This window comes from Zalophus californianus, chromosome 2 (genome assembly GCF_009762305.2).
Source record: "Zalophus californianus isolate mZalCal1 chromosome 2, mZalCal1.pri.v2, whole genome shotgun sequence".
NCBI classification, from domain to species: Eukaryota; Metazoa; Chordata; class Mammalia; order Carnivora; family Otariidae; genus Zalophus; species Zalophus californianus.
In genome coordinates this window covers 90323233-90341166 of record NC_045596.1, presented here as the reverse complement: position 1 = coordinate 90341166, position 17934 = coordinate 90323233, and the positions used below count along the sequence as shown (strand labels likewise).

At 39.7% G+C, this 17934-nt stretch overlaps 1 protein-coding gene across 2 annotated transcripts in view; it reads right to left on the bottom strand.

Moving 5' to 3' along the window:
• Positions 1–17934, bottom strand: part of EGF (epidermal growth factor) — a 95351-nt gene that overhangs the window by 29852 nt on the left and 47565 nt on the right. For both annotated transcript variants that reach the window (XM_027600458.2, XM_027600459.2), the window contains exons 8-13: positions 12028–12150; positions 11025–11150; positions 9827–9963; positions 7494–7642; positions 2972–3076; positions 1259–1482 (exon numbers count right to left, since the gene is read on the bottom strand). In XM_027600458.2, coding sequence (XP_027456259.1) covers positions 1259–1482; positions 2972–3076; positions 7494–7642; positions 9827–9963; positions 11025–11150; positions 12028–12150 — 864 coding nt within the window. The remainder of the gene's footprint in view (positions 1–1258; positions 1483–2971; positions 3077–7493; positions 7643–9826; positions 9964–11024; positions 11151–12027; positions 12151–17934) is intronic.

Below are 17934 nucleotides of genomic sequence, written 5' to 3'. Positions count from 1 at the left end.
AACCTTAGAAGTTTATAAAATTTTCAATTATGCTTACGACCTATTTAATGTATAATACAAATCTAGAAATTCATCTCCTCTAAACCAAAAAGAATGGACAAAATAAATATACAGATTATTAATCTGCTTCTTCGTAAAAGAGATAGACCAGACTTTTTGCATCTTCTCAAACCAGCCAGTTTCTGAATCTCTGAAGCATCTTCAATATCTCTCTGACTCTCATTTTGTTATTCAATCTACTACCAAATCCTCTAAGTGTTTCATTCACAGTGATTTTTTTTTTTTTTAATACTCTAATCCTCCATTCCACTTTGAAATGGCAATGTTCTATCTCAGGCCTTCACCGACTGTTGACTGGACAACTGCTGTAGCCTCCCGACTAATTTCCTTCTCTCCAGATTTCAACCCAACCCTTATATTGCTACCTAAGTGGTTATAGTGAGGTGCCAGTCTTATCATATACATTTACTGCTCAAGAAAATGCGATGGCTTCTGGTACATTCAGTATTTCTCTCTCTCTCTCTTTTTTTAAAAGATTTATTTATTTATGAGAGAGGTAGTACCCGCTCATGGGAGTGGAGGGAAGGACAGAGGGGCAGTAGACTTCCCACTGAGCAGGGAGCCCCACACGGGGCTCAATCTCTTTACCTGGAGATATGACCTGAGCTGAAACCAAGAGGTACACGCTTAACGAACTGAGCTACCAAGGTATCCCCAGTATTTCTCTTTTAACATTTAGCATAGACTACAGCATTTTAAATATATTTATGAACATACATGACACCCCATGAAAAATCTGAAAATAAGAAATAAAACTATATGTATTGATCTTTGCATATGAATGGATATTCATTAATAGCTAAAAGTGATACTATCACAGTTGTACAAATGACATTGTCTAAAACATAACAAATGACAACTGAATCAAGTTCTTATTCCTAAAAAGGTCTTAAAACTTTTAATATTTTCATTCTGATTTTGAGAAATCTTAGCAAAGAGAAATGATTATATCTCACTGTGTTTCATCCAGTATTCCAATGTGAAGTTAATCTTTGTAGCTCAGAAATCCCCAAAGAAGTCTGTCAGTCTGTTTGTCTCCATCCCTCTCTCACGATATGGCTGAGGGAAGGGGGTGTCTGCAGGTGAGTGAGTGAGTGTGTGTGTGTGTGTGTGTGTGTGTGTGTGTAAACACATTTTGTATTTAACACTTGTCAACACTCAGGTCAAGAAGAAGAAATCACCCATCCCAAAGCCTCACCTACATCGTTCTGGGCAAGTCTTTGGCGTTTTGAACCATCCAGATTGGCCATTTCGATCACAGACAGCTTGGCATCACACCAATACAATTTGTCAGTAAAATAATCAATCGTTATTCCACTGGGCCAGACCAGATCAGAACTAGCTATAACCAGTCGGCCAATGCCTTGAAGGGAAGAACTTTCAATTCGTGGATTAATCCCCATATCAGTCCAGAATAATCTCCTTTAATCAAGAAAGCATACAACAAATAAAATTTGCATGAAAAAATTCTTCCATTCTTCCATCACTGAAAATGTCAGTGTAAATCACTTTAGAATAAACTGAAGTGGTACGCCAAGCAATATAGAAAGTATAGCAGTGTACATTGGACAAATAATTCTCAATAGCAAAAATTATCTTTTCTACGTAGAGCATCTTGGACAAGAAATGCTGAACTAAGGCTCAGATCATTGGATAAAGAAGAAATTATTAGTTTGAAAAGTTGTACTATATTACTAATTGAAAATGTGTTCAAGAGCATACTCTTAAATTAGTGTTTCATGCTGCAAAAGGCAATAAAATCTTATTAGCCTGTCCTTCTGTTATGCATTTATAAAACTCACTATATATGTAAAATTACAACATAAAGGAAATTGAATATTTATCTGTTATCTAGTTTTATACAATGTACTCAGTCAACTTGGTCAATTTTAAGTTCCATAAATTGGATGCCGAGGCACATTTTTTTGAGGTCAATATGGTTCATTATCTTTTATACTGGTTTGTTTAGAGATGGTTACATTCTCACTTTTTTAATCACGTGGCTGGCTCCAAATCAATTACCAACTACTGACAGTATATTATTTCCCATAGACCATCATAAAATTCCCATTATAAATAAAATAGATGTTTTTAATCCTTGTTTTTTGACAACTAGGAAGGAATCCATTATTCTCCTTAATTCTCTAAACCTAAACTAACATTTGTCACCAATAAGTCACTAATTCACAATTAACAACATAGTCCTCTAATCTTTCATGATTTCTATTTCCACTTATCTAAATCTAGGAATGACCTATCATTTGAACTCATCTGATTTTTTTTCTAAGTAGAATTCATAAGCCATGCAATCCAAATACCATCCTTCTTTCAGAAAAGCAATAATGTAGATTTTTAAAGAAAATAGTTTCATGGGCTTGCATCTAATTGGTTAATGAATTACAGACCACTTCTTTTTTAAAAAATTAAATTGGCTTAAAAGGACGGTTATCTGAATAACAAAATTTTTCTGTAAGAATAGAAAGTCAAAAGACATGAAAGGATGAGGAAGTCATGCTAGCTATATCATTTCTGAAAGTTTGAACCAATCTCATGGATTTTCTTGATTTCTTTTTTTTTAAGTCTGTGTGTGTGTGTGTGTGTGTTTAAGATTTTATTTATTTGACAGAGACACAGCGAGAGAGGGAACGCAAGCAGGGGGAGTGGGTGAGGGAGAAGCAGGCTTCCCGCGGAGCAGGGAGCCCAACGTGGGGCTCGATCCCAGGATCCTGGGATCATGACCTGAGCCAAAGGCAGATGCTTAACGACTGAGCCACCCCGGCGCCCCGGTTTTCTTGATTTCTTATTCCACTGAACACCTGAGGTCTTAAGACAAATTTTGGATACTAGTATATCCAATATGAACTACCTCATGACCTCTATAGGAAAGTGCCTTATTTTCACAAATACTTACTTGGCCATTGGATGGACAGCAATTCCTCGTGGCTGAGAGATGTCCTCCTTAATGATTATTTCACGATGTTTTCCATTTAAATCACTCCCTTCGATGAGAGATTTCCTAAGATGCATGTAATATAGAGGAGCTTGTTATATCAACTTCACTTTTTAAAGAAACATACTCCTTTTGCCTGTTACTTACTGAAATGCAAAGATGAGCATTCTAAACTACCTCCATCACATGTGTACACATACATACACACACTCTCAACACAAGTAAGGGACATCATACGTACATGTGTACACACACACACATGTGTACACACACACACACATCAGGACATACACCCACGAATTCTATTTTTTTTAAAGTCTTTTAATCAGCATCATAATATTTATTCCACCAAACTAAAATACACAGTGAAAGGATAAGGTAAGAGGGGACTGTGTCAGGGGCCTGGCAGGGACAAAGCCAGGGGTGTGACCACCAACCCCTTTTCTTCACAACCTCCCAGCTCCTGCTGAACCCAGTGAAAGCCAGAGGGGAGGAGTTATCATTTTCATGGTCACAGATCACGGGAAGGAGAGAGAGCAGGCTTCGAAGGGCCACAGAGACAGCCAACACAAGGACAGCAGAGGGGAGGTTTCTGTTGACTTAATTTTCTTCCATATGATTCTAAGACAAATGGGAGTGCTGAAATATTATTTGCTAATCTTTACATTAAAAAAAATAGGGGCGCCTGGGTGGCTCAGTCGGTTAAGCGTCTGCCTTCGGCTCGGGTCACGATCCCGGGGTCCTGGGATGGAGCCCCGCGTCGGGCTCCCTGCTCCGCGGGAAGCCTGCTTCTCCCTCTCCCTCCGCTGCTCCCCCTGCTTGTGTGCTCTCCCTCTCTCTCTCTCTCTCTCTCTCTCTCTCTCTCTCTCTGTCAAATAAATAAATAAATAAAATTTAAAAAAAATAATCCTTTGGAATCTGGCAGAGGAGAAACTCCTCTTTTCCTGATTTTTCTACCATTTGTTAAACTGACCTTCATTGTCAAATAAGTATTTACTGAGCACCTCCTGTGTGTCAAGGATTGGCCTACGCGTTGGAGACAACAGGAAACAAAACCCTGTCTTTGTCCTTATAGAGCTTAGAGTTCAGCAGGAGAGGGACAGGGAATCATAGTCTAGAGAATGTAAAGAATGCAAGTGGCAGAGTCAGACAGATGCCTTATTCCAGCACGCCCTCATCCTGTGTACCAACCTGGGCTTCCGAGCAGCATCCAGGAACTGGCAGGACCGCAAGCTGAAGGGGTAAGAAGAACCTCCCCTCCCCACCCCATGTTGTCGGCTCAGCCTGTTTCCCTACTCCAAACTAAGAAGTCTAATTACCTTTGATTCATTCAACCAACATCCGGAAAGGTCTATCTCTTGCTCTTGTGGGCAATGTCTGCATAAAACAGGCCTGCCCAGAAACACAAGGCAGAACTATTCTCTCCTCCCTGTTCTACTAAACACTAAGGAGGTCTCTGGGTGGTTTATTCGAGTGAACTTTCTAGCCACCCAGTGGGGAAGGGGCTTCATATAGTCCTCCTCATAGTTTCTATGCAGGAGAGAGGCAAAGGCAAACTTGGCTGAGGGCCTGTGCTGATCTAGCACACTGCGCAAACTACCAATTCAGGGTGCTGGATAATTGGAAGCCATTTGTACAACAGAGCCACTTTTAAAAAATAATTCTATTTCCAGATGAAGTGATCGTCGGGAAGGTACTGCTGGGTGGAAGGTATTTTTGAACTCAATGTGTCAAATTCACTCAGTCACAACTGTCACTGAGCCTGTCCCTGGATGGGAGGGAAGGAACTCTGAGGCCACTTGCTTGTGACCAGGGGAGATAAAACTGTCAGTCCTGATCTCACTGTTACATCATCTCTAAATTCCTACTGTTTTGGCAGGAGTGAAATGATGAGAATCAAGATGGACATAAGCTCCTGACTCTGGATCTGTCTTACGCGGGATTGCTGGAATTTACTTTCACAGCTCTCTGAGGGGTTCACCCAATAATACACCTCTATTTGATTCAGCCAGAAAGCAAATCTCTAACTCCAGTGTGGGTAATGAGAAAGCAAGGCAAGCACGGACATTTGGGTGCCCACGAGTTCCAGCACGACCCTTGATCTAGTGGAGCATCTTTCCCTTTCTTTCCATGATCTAATTGGTCTCAATGCCACTGAGATGCTCCAAAACCCACCTTGTTTTCAGGGCAGCACTTGTCCATCCAGAACCCTAGAAGAGTGATTTATACCTACTGGTAGGTATAAATCATGAGCAAACATATATTTTCGCCCTCCTGATTCATTTTTACTAGGCATTTGACTTTAAGAATCAGGCTTCCTTAATGCTAAATAATAGCATTGGCAGTGGAACGATCAGTTAGCTTCCTTCCTACAGAGTGATGTTAATCTGCATCTGTCTTTTCCTCAGCCAATATAAACTGTAAGCATCCACTTGGCTTCTTTTAATTGGCTAAAAGTTACCATATAATCTAATATCATGAGCTTGGAATCTCAGTTATTTAAATCCAATTTCTAGCTAATACCAAGGTTTTCAAGCTATAAACCTCTCATTTCCAGACAAATGAAAGGTTTTCTTTTAACAGCTGCCATTAGAGGGAAGAGGACTTAGAGGGGCTTGTTATTACCGAAGTCAATGAACTCGGGAAGTTGAGGTCTGATTCTCCAGGACACGGAGGTGCGTGACTCTCTCCTGAGGGCATTGCCTTGCAGTAGGTACCATGGGGCCATTAATCAAACACTGAAAATTAAAGGTGACATGCAAATGTGGGAAATACGAGAAGACCTGGCATCCTCGGAGAGGCCCGGAGCAGCTGACATCTGCTGTCCCGATCAACGTTTACCTTTCTGAGAACAGCCACGGACAAGCTCTGTTATTATGCACAGCTGACATTTTAAAACGTCCTTTTAAGTAGGTTCAACACAGAGGAGGCTGTTATTATGATTTTTATCATTACTACAACTGAAATTCCAGATCTACTTCTTGCTGGCTGCTTGCCATTGGGAAAGGTACCTTACCTCTTTAATTCTCCATTTTTTCATCTTTAAATTGGGGATAAGAAAACTTAGCCTTTTGGGATTCATAGTGTCACGGATATAATGCTCTTTCAAAGTGTCTGATGCACTTCAGTTATGTAATAAATCAATATCCAAAGAATAAAGCAATAAAGGTATGTAAAGTAAACAAACAAAAATGAATGAATGAATGAGGATGGACTCACCCTGGATATAAAGGTACCATATTATTGATAACTGTACAGCACACCAGTGGCACATGGGGCTCATTTTTAAAACCTTTTGTTTCCCATGGATTATCCAGACCAAAAGATTTTTCTGGGACACAGGAAACCTACCCCCAAGCATATAAACGTGTTCCCTGGGACTTCTCCTTCTGGGTTGGGACCGCTGACCTCATGGAGATGAAATCCTAATTGATTCTATCTTCTTTTACTTCAACATAGTTGCACAGGTTGACTACCCTTACACTCTACGGCCTTACAAGAAAACATCCTAGAGAGAGAATTTCTAAGGCTATCTTGGGCCAGCTGTCTGTACTCTGTGGTTGGCTGCACCTCTTGGAAGCAAGGTGTGGGCTCTCAGTAGCGCACATGAGAGATGCAGCCACTTCCCTGCTCCACCTTCCTCCCACCGCCACCATTGCCGGGGCTCACACAAGCCCCACACACATCAAGCGCGGCTGTCCCCCTACAGCCCCTAGAGCAGTACGCCCAGAGGGCAGAAACATCATAGCTTCTCTCTAGTTCTGTTCTTTACCGTGTCAGGGCAAGTAGACCATCTCTGCAACCTCGTGAGGACTCGGCTCACAACTCCCACGTTCAGCCTTGCTCCCTCCTTCATGCTTATTCACAGGGAGAGAGCATGTGCCTTCTAGTCTGTACAATGAGGGGTTTGGGCTAGTTGATTCCCGGAGCCTCTTCCAAAGCTCCCTCTGGGTGTGTACACCCTTCCATTGGCAATTATTTATGCGCCGCCTTCTTTGCACATCTCTTGTACTGATATGTAGAACAAGCTTTTGTACTGCGTTTTCCTGGGTCCATGTGCCTTAGCTCCCTGGCTAACCTGTGAGCCGACTGCAAAGATGGACACTCCTCATGCTCCTTTGCACCTCCCACGTTACCCAGGATACGGCCTTATCCATAAGAGATGCTCAAAGGGTGCTCACTGATTGTATTCAGACAGGCTTTGCATTTCTCTGATTACCACAGCCTGAAGTGCAAAAACACATATTACTTTCTTGGTCCTCACAATTCTCCCTTGGATACAGATCCAGTCTTGGTGAAAGGAGGACTTGGTAGTGTGGAGGGAATGGAAGGAATATGGACAACACTAGGGGCATCTTTCCTCCAGTCCCACCCAAGCGCCCAGCATTATTTTCTTGGGTTCAAAGTGGAGGATGAGGCCAGCGGTATCACCTATGCCACCACTCCCATCCCACGTGGCTTAAAAGAGAAGGAGGAGCCCTACCCTCTGTCCGTCCAGTAGAATTTACGGTCAATCCAATCGATGGCAAGACCTTCTGGCATATCTACTGCTTCCTCAGTAAGCCTTTCTCGCTGGGAACCATCCCTATTAGCTCTCTCTATCCACTTCAGGGCTGTATGGGCGAAGTATATCTACAAAAAAGAACATAGGCATTTCTATCTGATTTGTTTTTAAAAATTAATGTGGCATATATACAAACATGGTTAGCAAATCTTCAGATCATATAGCATAATCATTAAGAGATTGGCTTTGGAGATAGACACACCTACAACTGAATTCCACTTCCCACCTCTGCTGCTTCCCAGATGTGTGTAAACATAAGCAAGTTCCTCCATGTCTCAGACCCTCAGTGTCATATATATATATATATATATATATCCCTGTGCCTGGCACATATGTCTATTGCTACTGGGTAATTCATCAATCTTTGATAATTGGTCAATAACCAAGCCATTGTACTTGAACACTAATGGCTTCTACAGCCTGATAGGAGGCAATGATGAGCAGTTTAGTGGGGGCCTCAAGCTGGGCTCTGACTTCCACTGCTCAATCCACAGCCCTGCACTTCACTGCAAGTCTGGAGACACAGGTTCCTCTCCTGGTTCGGGCCCTTCTTTGTTTAATTGAGTTGGCCAAGTCATTAACCTCAATTTTCTCAATTGGAAAAATGACAAAGTTAGACTAGGTATTTGCTAAAGTTTCTTTCATCTCTAACCATATTTAATTTCTCTTTAATTAATCCATCTTGTTCAACAGAACATAACTTGCAGGTGCAAAGCTCCTTTTCAGTCTCCTATGCAGACTAGCAAACCAGTACAAGAATTTTGTGAGAGTGTTAAAAACTGCCATGGGTCAGCTGATAATTTAATGATAGCATTTGTGGAATTTTAGCTGAGTAGGTATATGTACCTAAACTTATAATCAGTGATGACAATGTTCATAAAATGGTAATTCATTAGCTAATGGGTTGTCATCTTTCTAGATAAAATAGAAAAGGTTCTATTCCATAATACAAAAATGAGTACTTCTCATATTAAAAAAAAAAAAAACACTAAGCTAGAGCTCTTCTCAAGCTCAAATGTGCACACGAATCACCTGGAAATCTTGTTAAAATGCAGATTCTGCTTCAGGGGTCAGAGCCTGGGAGTCTGCAATACTAACAAGTTCCCGGTGAGGTTGATGCTGCCGGTCCAAGGACCACAGTTTGAAGAGCAAGAACATGAGAACTTGACCAGGGAAATGAAAAACAGCCACATGACTGCAAGTTCATTCTAGGTCTCTTTATTCACCTTATAAAAAATGCTGACTGTGTAGGAAAAAAACTACTTTGGTAATAAATGAATCTTGAACTGATTTTTCCTATTATTTTCTTTCTATTAATATAATTCTTCCAGGGAGTCATATAAATTCAGTTCAAGGAAAAGAAAGGAGGATTTTTTTCGCTAGTGTTTAAGTATAAAACTTCTATTTGCAAAAAGAGTTATATTTGGCTATCAATCCATAGCAACTGAACACAGAATCAATCAGCTTCACTCTGTCTCTTTTGACCATTTACCAGACTGCTTCAAATCAGGAATACACAAAAATAACAAAGCTTAGGGGCGCCTGGGTGGCTCAGTCGGTTAAGTGTCTACCTTCAGCTCAAGTCATGATCCCAGGGTCCTGGGATCGAGCCCCGCATCGGGCTCCCTGCTCAGTGGAGAGCCTGCTTCTCCCTCTCCCTCTGCTGCTCCCCTGCTTGTGTGCTCTCCCTCTCTCTCTGTCAAATAAATAAATAAAATATTTTTTCTAAAATACAAAGTTTAAAATTCTAGGGATGAATGCACTATCTAGTAATAACTAAATAATTAATAACTATGTAAATGTATAACTACTGTGTGATTAAACTCCAGGAGACACCATAACATATCATTTCAAGCACATTCGAACCTAGCACAAATGTAACGCACCCCAGCCTCCCACTCATTCTGCTATTGGCAAATAACTAAAAACCTATTTATGGCAGTCCTCCCGTGTGTACAGCACTGTGCTAGCCTCCCAACCTCATCTCCAAGAGGAAACTAAATTTAAGATCCTGCTCAATCATTCCCAATAAAATGGCTGAGTCACCGTAAGGGCCAGGGTAGGGTTATGAGAACAGAAGCGTCCTTAACATTTCCCAAATTATGCTCCAATGTCTGTATCTACATTTTTCCGCACCTAATCATCCTGAGCTTAGCAGAGGGTTGTCAAGTAGCTCAGGTCATCTGTTAGGATAAAATCCTCTACTCTGTCCTTAAACCATAGCCACATCTGTTCAAGAGACAAAACCATACCTTATTTTCCACGGGGTCGTGATCAAGGGCAAAAACCATTCCCATTTGCTGGCTGAGCAGGGTTCTATAATCTGTTCCATCAAAATGCATGTGTCGAATATCTTGAGAATTGGCAAACAGTAAAAACGGCTGTGGTCCTGTTAAAGTCAAGTATGCCTCCATTTAAAATATGCCTTGGAAACCGGTAAGCACTTCTGACTTTTCCTTTTCATTGTACCCTCTTTCTGCAGTTCTTGTCTTCTTAATTTCCCACTGGTGTGGTGTAGGTTAGGACAGGCAAGATTTCTTCTATGAGGTGACATTCTACCAGAATTCCATTTTACTGGATTCCCCTCTGTCTAGGTGCCTGCTTTTAAAATGCAAATTACTTATACAAAGAGCCAGTATAAACAGCCAACACCATAGCTAGATGACACCAGTCTTAGTGCCATAATCTCCTTGATTCACACGTATGGAAACATATTAATATTAGCAAATTACATTAATTCATGTCCAAATAAATACCTTTCTCTGCCCTGAGCACTTCTGAAAGAGAGGCATGATTATCTGGGTTGATAGCAAGACCCCTGATAACTTTCAGAGCTCAGATTACGCTATATTCACTAAGGCCCTAAGAGCTTAAGAGTACTGGGGTCTAAGGAAAGTTCTGCAGGCTCCTCATTATGTTATCCCAGATTATAAACATAATGAACCTAGGGAGAGATAACATCAATTCGGTATAAATCTAGGAATCCAAGGCTGTCAAAGGACACAAGAGATAGAATCTCAGAAGATGAAAAAATTATTCAAGCATTCAACTGCTTATTAACTCTTGACATAAAAAGGACAGAATCTGTCAAAGTATTATGATGGTTACATTCACTGGAGAGATGAAAATCAAATCAATCGACAATATTTATTAAAAGCCTCTAAACTATGAAGTCTTTTAAAACTATTCTGGTCATGATTCTCACCATATATGGGAATGCCATACTTGATGTAATGGCAAATCCTTGCTGAGTGCTAATGAACTTAGAAACATTCCTCAAAAAATGGTTATTTATTTATATTTACAATGTGATTTGTTTTCTATTTCCAAAAATAAAAAATCAGACGTTCCACTCAGAAGCCAAAAGCAATTTAACTCCCCACCTTTCTAAATAAAATGTTTTCACATAATCTTTTTACAGACACACTTTCAAACGTCCACAGCACCAACCTGATGCCACACAGCTTTTTTTGTCCAGTTGTAGATCATACCCAGGAAAGCAACCACATTCCCAGGAGACTGGGGTGAGAGGGAGGCAGACCTGGCTACATCCCCCATTATCAGGTGATGAACAGCCTACAAAAACAAGCACTTGTTAATGATGCCATGTCATTCAAAAATATAACAATTTTTCATCAAAATATTGAGCGAACCCAGTATATGTTGGTTTTTAAAACCATTTCCACAATCTTTTATACTGCTGCAATCAAGGTTATTTTTCAGAGACTAGGAGCAAAATGTCACCATATTCTATTTTCCTATAACCTCATAGCTTGAATGTTAACCCTTCACATCCCAACAGCCCCTGTCCTCCGTTCTACAACTGAGCTTGAAGACCAAGTGCACCGACAGTGGCTGGAATAAGAAATATATTTTGATGAGTTTGACAGCTGGTCCAACTCTTGCTAGTGAGTAATATATTTTTTTCTCACATATATTTTTGGCCTCATGATTTTTTTTTGCTTTCTTTATTTAAAAAAAAAAGAGCCACACATAACTCTTATGCTAATTTTAAGTTACATCCAGCCTTCTATATGTTTAAGTCTCTATGAAGATAAAAGTGGAGAGGTATTTACTAGCTGCAAGGAATAGGCTAAAAACTCTACATCCATCATCTTGCTCAATGCTGGCCACAAATCCAGGAGGCAGGGCTGAATAACTTCTACAGATGAAAAAAATGAGACTAAGGGAGGGCAAGTAACTAGTCCAAAATAACACTGCTACTAACAGGTAGTGCTACTTCAGAGTCCTTGCCCATAACTGCTACACTATGCTATCTAAAAACAAAAACCACACAAATAAAAACCTGATATAAATCTATATTACTCTGTTGCACAAATATCTTTTAATGTGTAATGTTGGAAAGTCTCTTCTCCTTTATAAATAAGATCAATCTTTAGGTGTCACTCAGAAAATTAATGTTTTCAAACAAACAAAAAGTAAATAAACTTACCACTACATGTTTTTCCATCTGTCTCAAGCACTGAGCCCTCAGGACAGAAACATACGGGACCATCTGATGTCAGAACACAGTCATGGCTACATTTGGATGTATTGCTTGGACAGGAAATTAATTCTAATTAATGAAGCATAAGGTCAAGATTAGTGTTAAATCAGATTTGTGAAAATTTAGCAAAATAACTGCTAACAAAAATGCTATGCTAAAAAGAGTAAGTTAAACCAAGGATCAGACATTTATGAAATGCTGTAAGGGAGATGTAAAAATAAAGAAAAAGCTCAAATCTAAAAAAATTTAAGAAAGACCTCATTTTGGAAAGTGCTTCTAGCTTCCTCTAAGTTTCTTTTATGTCAAACAGTATTTTCAAAGTTATTAGTCATCAAAATATTTTAAATGGTACTTAGCCAAATGATTTGCAAGTTCATCTGGAAAACTAATTGTATATGTAAAAAAAAATTAAGAACATTGTATGAGCATGGTTAGGTGTAGGAAGAGAATGAAGGGCTCTTAACAAACATCAAAATATATCATTAAGAAGCATTAACTAAATGAGTGCAGGAATAGAGAGGATAATAGAACCAGATAGAAGCTCATTTTAGAAGACTCAAGTATGCATAAGAATGTAGTATGTGGGGGCACCTGGGTGTCTCAGTCATTCTTTAAGCGTCTGCCTTTGGCTCAGGTCATGATTCTAGGGTCCTGGGATTGAGCCCTGCGTCGGGCTCCCTGCTCGGCAGGAAGCCTGCTTCTCCCTCTCGCACTCCCCCTACTTGTGTTCCTTCTCTCGCTGTGTCTCTCTCTGTCAAATAAATAAATAAAATCTTTAAAAAAAAAAACAAAAAAGAATGTAGTATGTGATAAAGGTATTTTACTTTTTTTAAAGATTTATTTATTTATTTATTTGAGAGGCGGGGAGCATGAGCGTGTGCATGCACGAATTGCAGGAGCGGGGACGGGGAGAGAATCTTCAAGTAGACTCCCTGCTGAGCACAGAACCTGATGCAATCCCAGGACCCATTAGATCATGACCTGAGCCAAAACCAAAAGTCAGATGCTTAACCGACTGAGCCACCTAGGCGCCCCTGTGGTAAAGGTATTTTAAATCATTGAGCATGTAAAAGATCATCCAATATGATACATAAATAACTGAGAAATGATTTAGGGCAAAAGTTAAATCCCTACCTTACACCATACGTCAAAATAAATTCCAAGTAAATCAAAGATTAAAATATAAAATATGTGTACCATAGAGGTCTTAAAAGTTTTGACAATCAAGTGAGATTATGCATGTCATGCTTGGCACGTAGTGGATTCTATAACAGATTAACATCATACACTTTAGTATATTTGCCAACAGGTAAATCACTTGGTATTAGAAGAAGGGCAAGTTCCACAGACAGGCACAAATGTAGTGGGTAATTTCCAAAAAATTCATTACCATCTATCTATTTTTAAATGCCTTAAATGCCATGAGCACTTATGGCACTCAGACGGACCTATTCACCATCATTTCTGGAACAGGACTAGATAATATACATGGTTTTAACATTAATTTCTACTTAGTTATGTTAGTGGATTCAATAAGAAACCTATAAGAAGGTACCTGAGTATATGATCCTAAACTGAAAATAGGCATGTCCATATAAATTCCTAGTATATTTCTCTTTTTCAAAAGTGTATTCCTAGCTCTGATTCCCCAAAAGGCTAGACACAATGACTAACTTAGTAGCAGATTATGTTCTCTAAATAAATTTTCTCATTAAAAAGAAGCACTGCTCTTTAAGAAATTGCTAATGCCATGTCTAGAACATAGAATATGCGAGACAAGCCTGGAAAATATGACCTATGAGATAACAAGGCAACTATTGGAGACTACTGGGGTCTTTGAAGAGGCTCCCACTGGCCAAGGAGAAGACAGTTTGCTCATCGGTAAGGATAACAACTGTGATAGGTTGAACCATATTAAAAATGTTAAAAACCCATGACTTCATAATAATATTTAATTTTTAAAAAACACTCACCATTCATCTTTGAAAAGTGTTAAGGAACCATATAGTTTATTTATATAAATAAAGAAAGAAGAAAAAAATCCAACATTTATCCTGCATTTAATGTAAGAATTGTATCTTGAGGTAACAAAAAAGTTAATGAGAGAAAGTGCTCTTTATGAAGCACAACTAAAACTAAATAATACAACTAGATATCACCATTTGAAACCCTTGGTGAAGTAATAGACCTAGTATATTATTGTTAATCTCTGCTACAACCATTTGCAGAAAGACTATTGGACTCTTGTCACTCCCAACCATCTTAGTGTCTTCTTTTGTTTGAAAACTGTCCTGTACCTAAGGCAGGAAGATGGTGGCCTCATAGAACATGAAAAAGTTGCTGGAATAGATCAACTCTAGGCTCCAACCCATTATGAAGAGTGGAAAGTGTATAGTGCAGTACAAGAAAACTCTGAAAATGATTAGACAAGGCAAACAAAAGTGGTCATCCTCACCAACAACTCTTGCCCAGCCTTGCAGAAATCTAAAACAGAGTACTGTGCCATGTTGGCCAAAACTGGTGTCCAACACTACCATGGCAATAACATGGCACAGCATGTGGAAAATATCAGAGAGTACACACACTAGCTGTTAATGACCCAGGTGATTTTGTTATCATTAGAATTATGCCCAAACAGCTTTCGTGGAAGGTGTCAGAGTAAGAAGATACTAAGCTCACCTCATCCCATGGATACACCTAGAGCACACCCACATCAGTGTAAATAACCCAGCAAACAACCTGAAAACTAGCAGAACAAACTCTCCACAGCTAGTTGTAGAGACATAGCTGGGAACAAACTGACATGGCAAGACATCCCTTGGGAGGGAGTACCACTGCAAGCATGAAGAATGGAGAAGAGCAGACCCCACCACAGGTACCCTAGGCACAGGGAGACCCACACTGGGAAGATGAAGCTCCATTATATTTAGCTATGAAAACCAGAGGGGCTTGGCTCAACACCAGGACCTTTCAATACCAGTGGGCTCAGCTCTGGGAGAGCTGGAGGGCAAAAGGAAACTGAATTCCAACCCTTAAAGAGATAATACAACAAAGAGCCCCACTGAGATACAGCATAGAAGCAACAGTTAGAAAAACACCTGGATTATAAAAGAAGGAGATTTGTTTACTAAGCTCAGAATGTTCACAGGAGGGGCAAGGATCTTTAGGAGACTTCTCCAAGAACAAAAGAGCTGGCTAGTGCTATTTCTCTCCCCCACCCACTGGCCCAGATACACAAACACCTGTGGGAACCAGTAGTGCCAATACTCTCCACCTAGCTTACTAACAACACACCCTGCCCCCACGCTCTCCTATAGACCCCTACTGCATCTAACCTGCCCTAGGCAAGAGTTCTCCAAAGTGGCTCAACAAGATTGTCATTATGCAAGCAGCCCAGTCAGGAGTCAGCACCACTCCAAAGGGACTCCTGTCCTGGGAGAGGGGAACATAACCACACACACCAGTTTGACTACTAATCCAGCATTAGGCTGGGGTAGACATCAAGTCTGACTGCAAGCCCCAGCCACCACTGAAAACCTCTCAGGAGACAACACAGGGAGAGTTTGGTGCAGCCACAGCTCTGGCAAACATCTGTTGTGACCCAACTCAAGCCCAAAGTGGCTCCAGACTGATCCATTAATAACAGAGACCAAGGATGTCCACACCCACTATTTTATTTATTTAATACGGGAAAATCCTAGCCACAGCACTTAGACAACATAAAGAAATAAAAGTATCCAAATTGGTAAGGAAGATGAAAAACTCTCACTACTTGTAGATGACATGATACTATATAGGAAAAACCCTAAAGACTCCACCAGAAAACTATTAGAACTAATAAATGAATTCAGTAAAGTCACAGGACACAAAATCAATGTACAGAAATCTCTTGCATTCCTATATACTAATAATGAAGCTACAGAAAATGAAATTAAGGGGGGAAAAAAATCACATTTACAACTGCACCAAAACCAATAAAATATCCAGGAATAAATTTAAACAAAGATGTGAGGAACCTGTACTCTAAAAACTATAAAACACTGATAAAACAAATTCAAGATGACACAAAGAAATGGAAAGACATTTCATGCTCATTGATTGGAAGAACAAATATTGTTAAAATGTCTCTAATACCCAAAGCAATCTACAGATTTAATGTAATCCCTATCAAAACACCAATAGCATTTTTCAGAGAATGAAACTAAAACAAATAATCCTAACATTTGTATGGAACCACAAAAGACCGAATAGCCAAAGCAACCTTGAAAAAAAAAAAAAATGGGAGGTATCACAATCCCAGATTTCAAGATATACTACAAGACTGTAGTAATCAAAACAGTGTGGTACTGGCACACATATAGACACATTGATCAATAGACCAGAATAGACAGCCCAGAAATAAACCCACAACTATATTGTCAGCAATCTTCGACAAAGGAGTCAAGAATATACAATGGGAAAAAGACAGTCTTTTTAACAAACGGTGTCAGGAAACTGGACAGCTACATGCAAAAGAATGAAACTGAACCACTCTCTTTCACCATCCACAAAAACAAACTCAAAATGGGTTAAAGACCTAAATATGAGACCAGAAGCCACAAAAATCCTTAAAGAGAGCCCGGGCAGTAATTTTTTCACATTGGCCACAGCAATATTTTTTCTAGATATGTCTCCTAAGGCAAGGAAAACAAAAGCAAAAATAAGCTGTTGGGACTACCTCAAAAGAAAAAGTTTCTGTACAGCAAAGGAAACAATCAACAAAACAAAAAGACAACCACTGAACCGGAAAGATATTTGTAAATGACATATCTGATAAGGGGTTAGTATCTAAAATATATAAAGAATTGATACAATTCAACACCCAAAAAACAAATAATCCAATTTAAAAATAGGCAGAAGACATAAGCAGATATTTCTCCAAAGAAGACACACAGATGGCCAACAGACACATGAAAAGATGCTCAACATCACTCATCATCAGGGAAATACAAATAAAAACAATGAGATATCACCTCACACCTGTCAGAATAGCACTACTGGATATTTACTCAAAAAATACGAACTAATTTAAAGGGATACATACACCCCTATGTCTATTGCAGCATTATTTACAATAGCCAAATTATGGAAGCAGCCTAGGTGTCCATCAATAGGTAAATGGATAAAGAATTGGATGATGATGATGATATGTGTGTGTGTGTGTGTGTGTGTGTGTGTAATGGAATATTACTCAGTCATAAAAAAGAATGAAATCTTGCCATTTGCAATGACATGGATGGAGATAGAGAGAATAATGTTAAGAAAAATTGGTCAGAGAAAGATGAACACCATATGATTTCACTGATATGTGGAATATAAGAAACAAAACAAATGAACAAAGGAAAAAAGAGAGAGAGAGAGAAACCAAGAAACAGACTATTAACTATAGAGAACAAACTGATGGTTACCAGAGGGGAGTTGGGTGGGGAGATGGGTCAAATACGTGATGGGGATAAAAGAGTACACTTATCACGACCCCAAAAAAAGGAACAACACAGGAACCAAATCCTTTCCACAACAAGTGAAGAGAGCCATTGCTGATAACTGGACTAAAGGCAAACATGGCTCAGTCACAACAACAGGGCACACCCAACACACACAGAAGACACCCCTAAATTGCCAGTTTCTGGTGAACAGTGGACATTACACTGCAGAGCACTACAGGACCTCTTCTTCATAAGGCCACTACTTTCAAGAGCAGGAGACACAGCTGACTTTCCTAACACACAGAAATAGAAACAGGGCATCTGGGTGGCGCAGTCGGTTGAGCATCCAGCTTTTGGTTTTGGCTCAGGTCATGATCTCAGGGTCCTG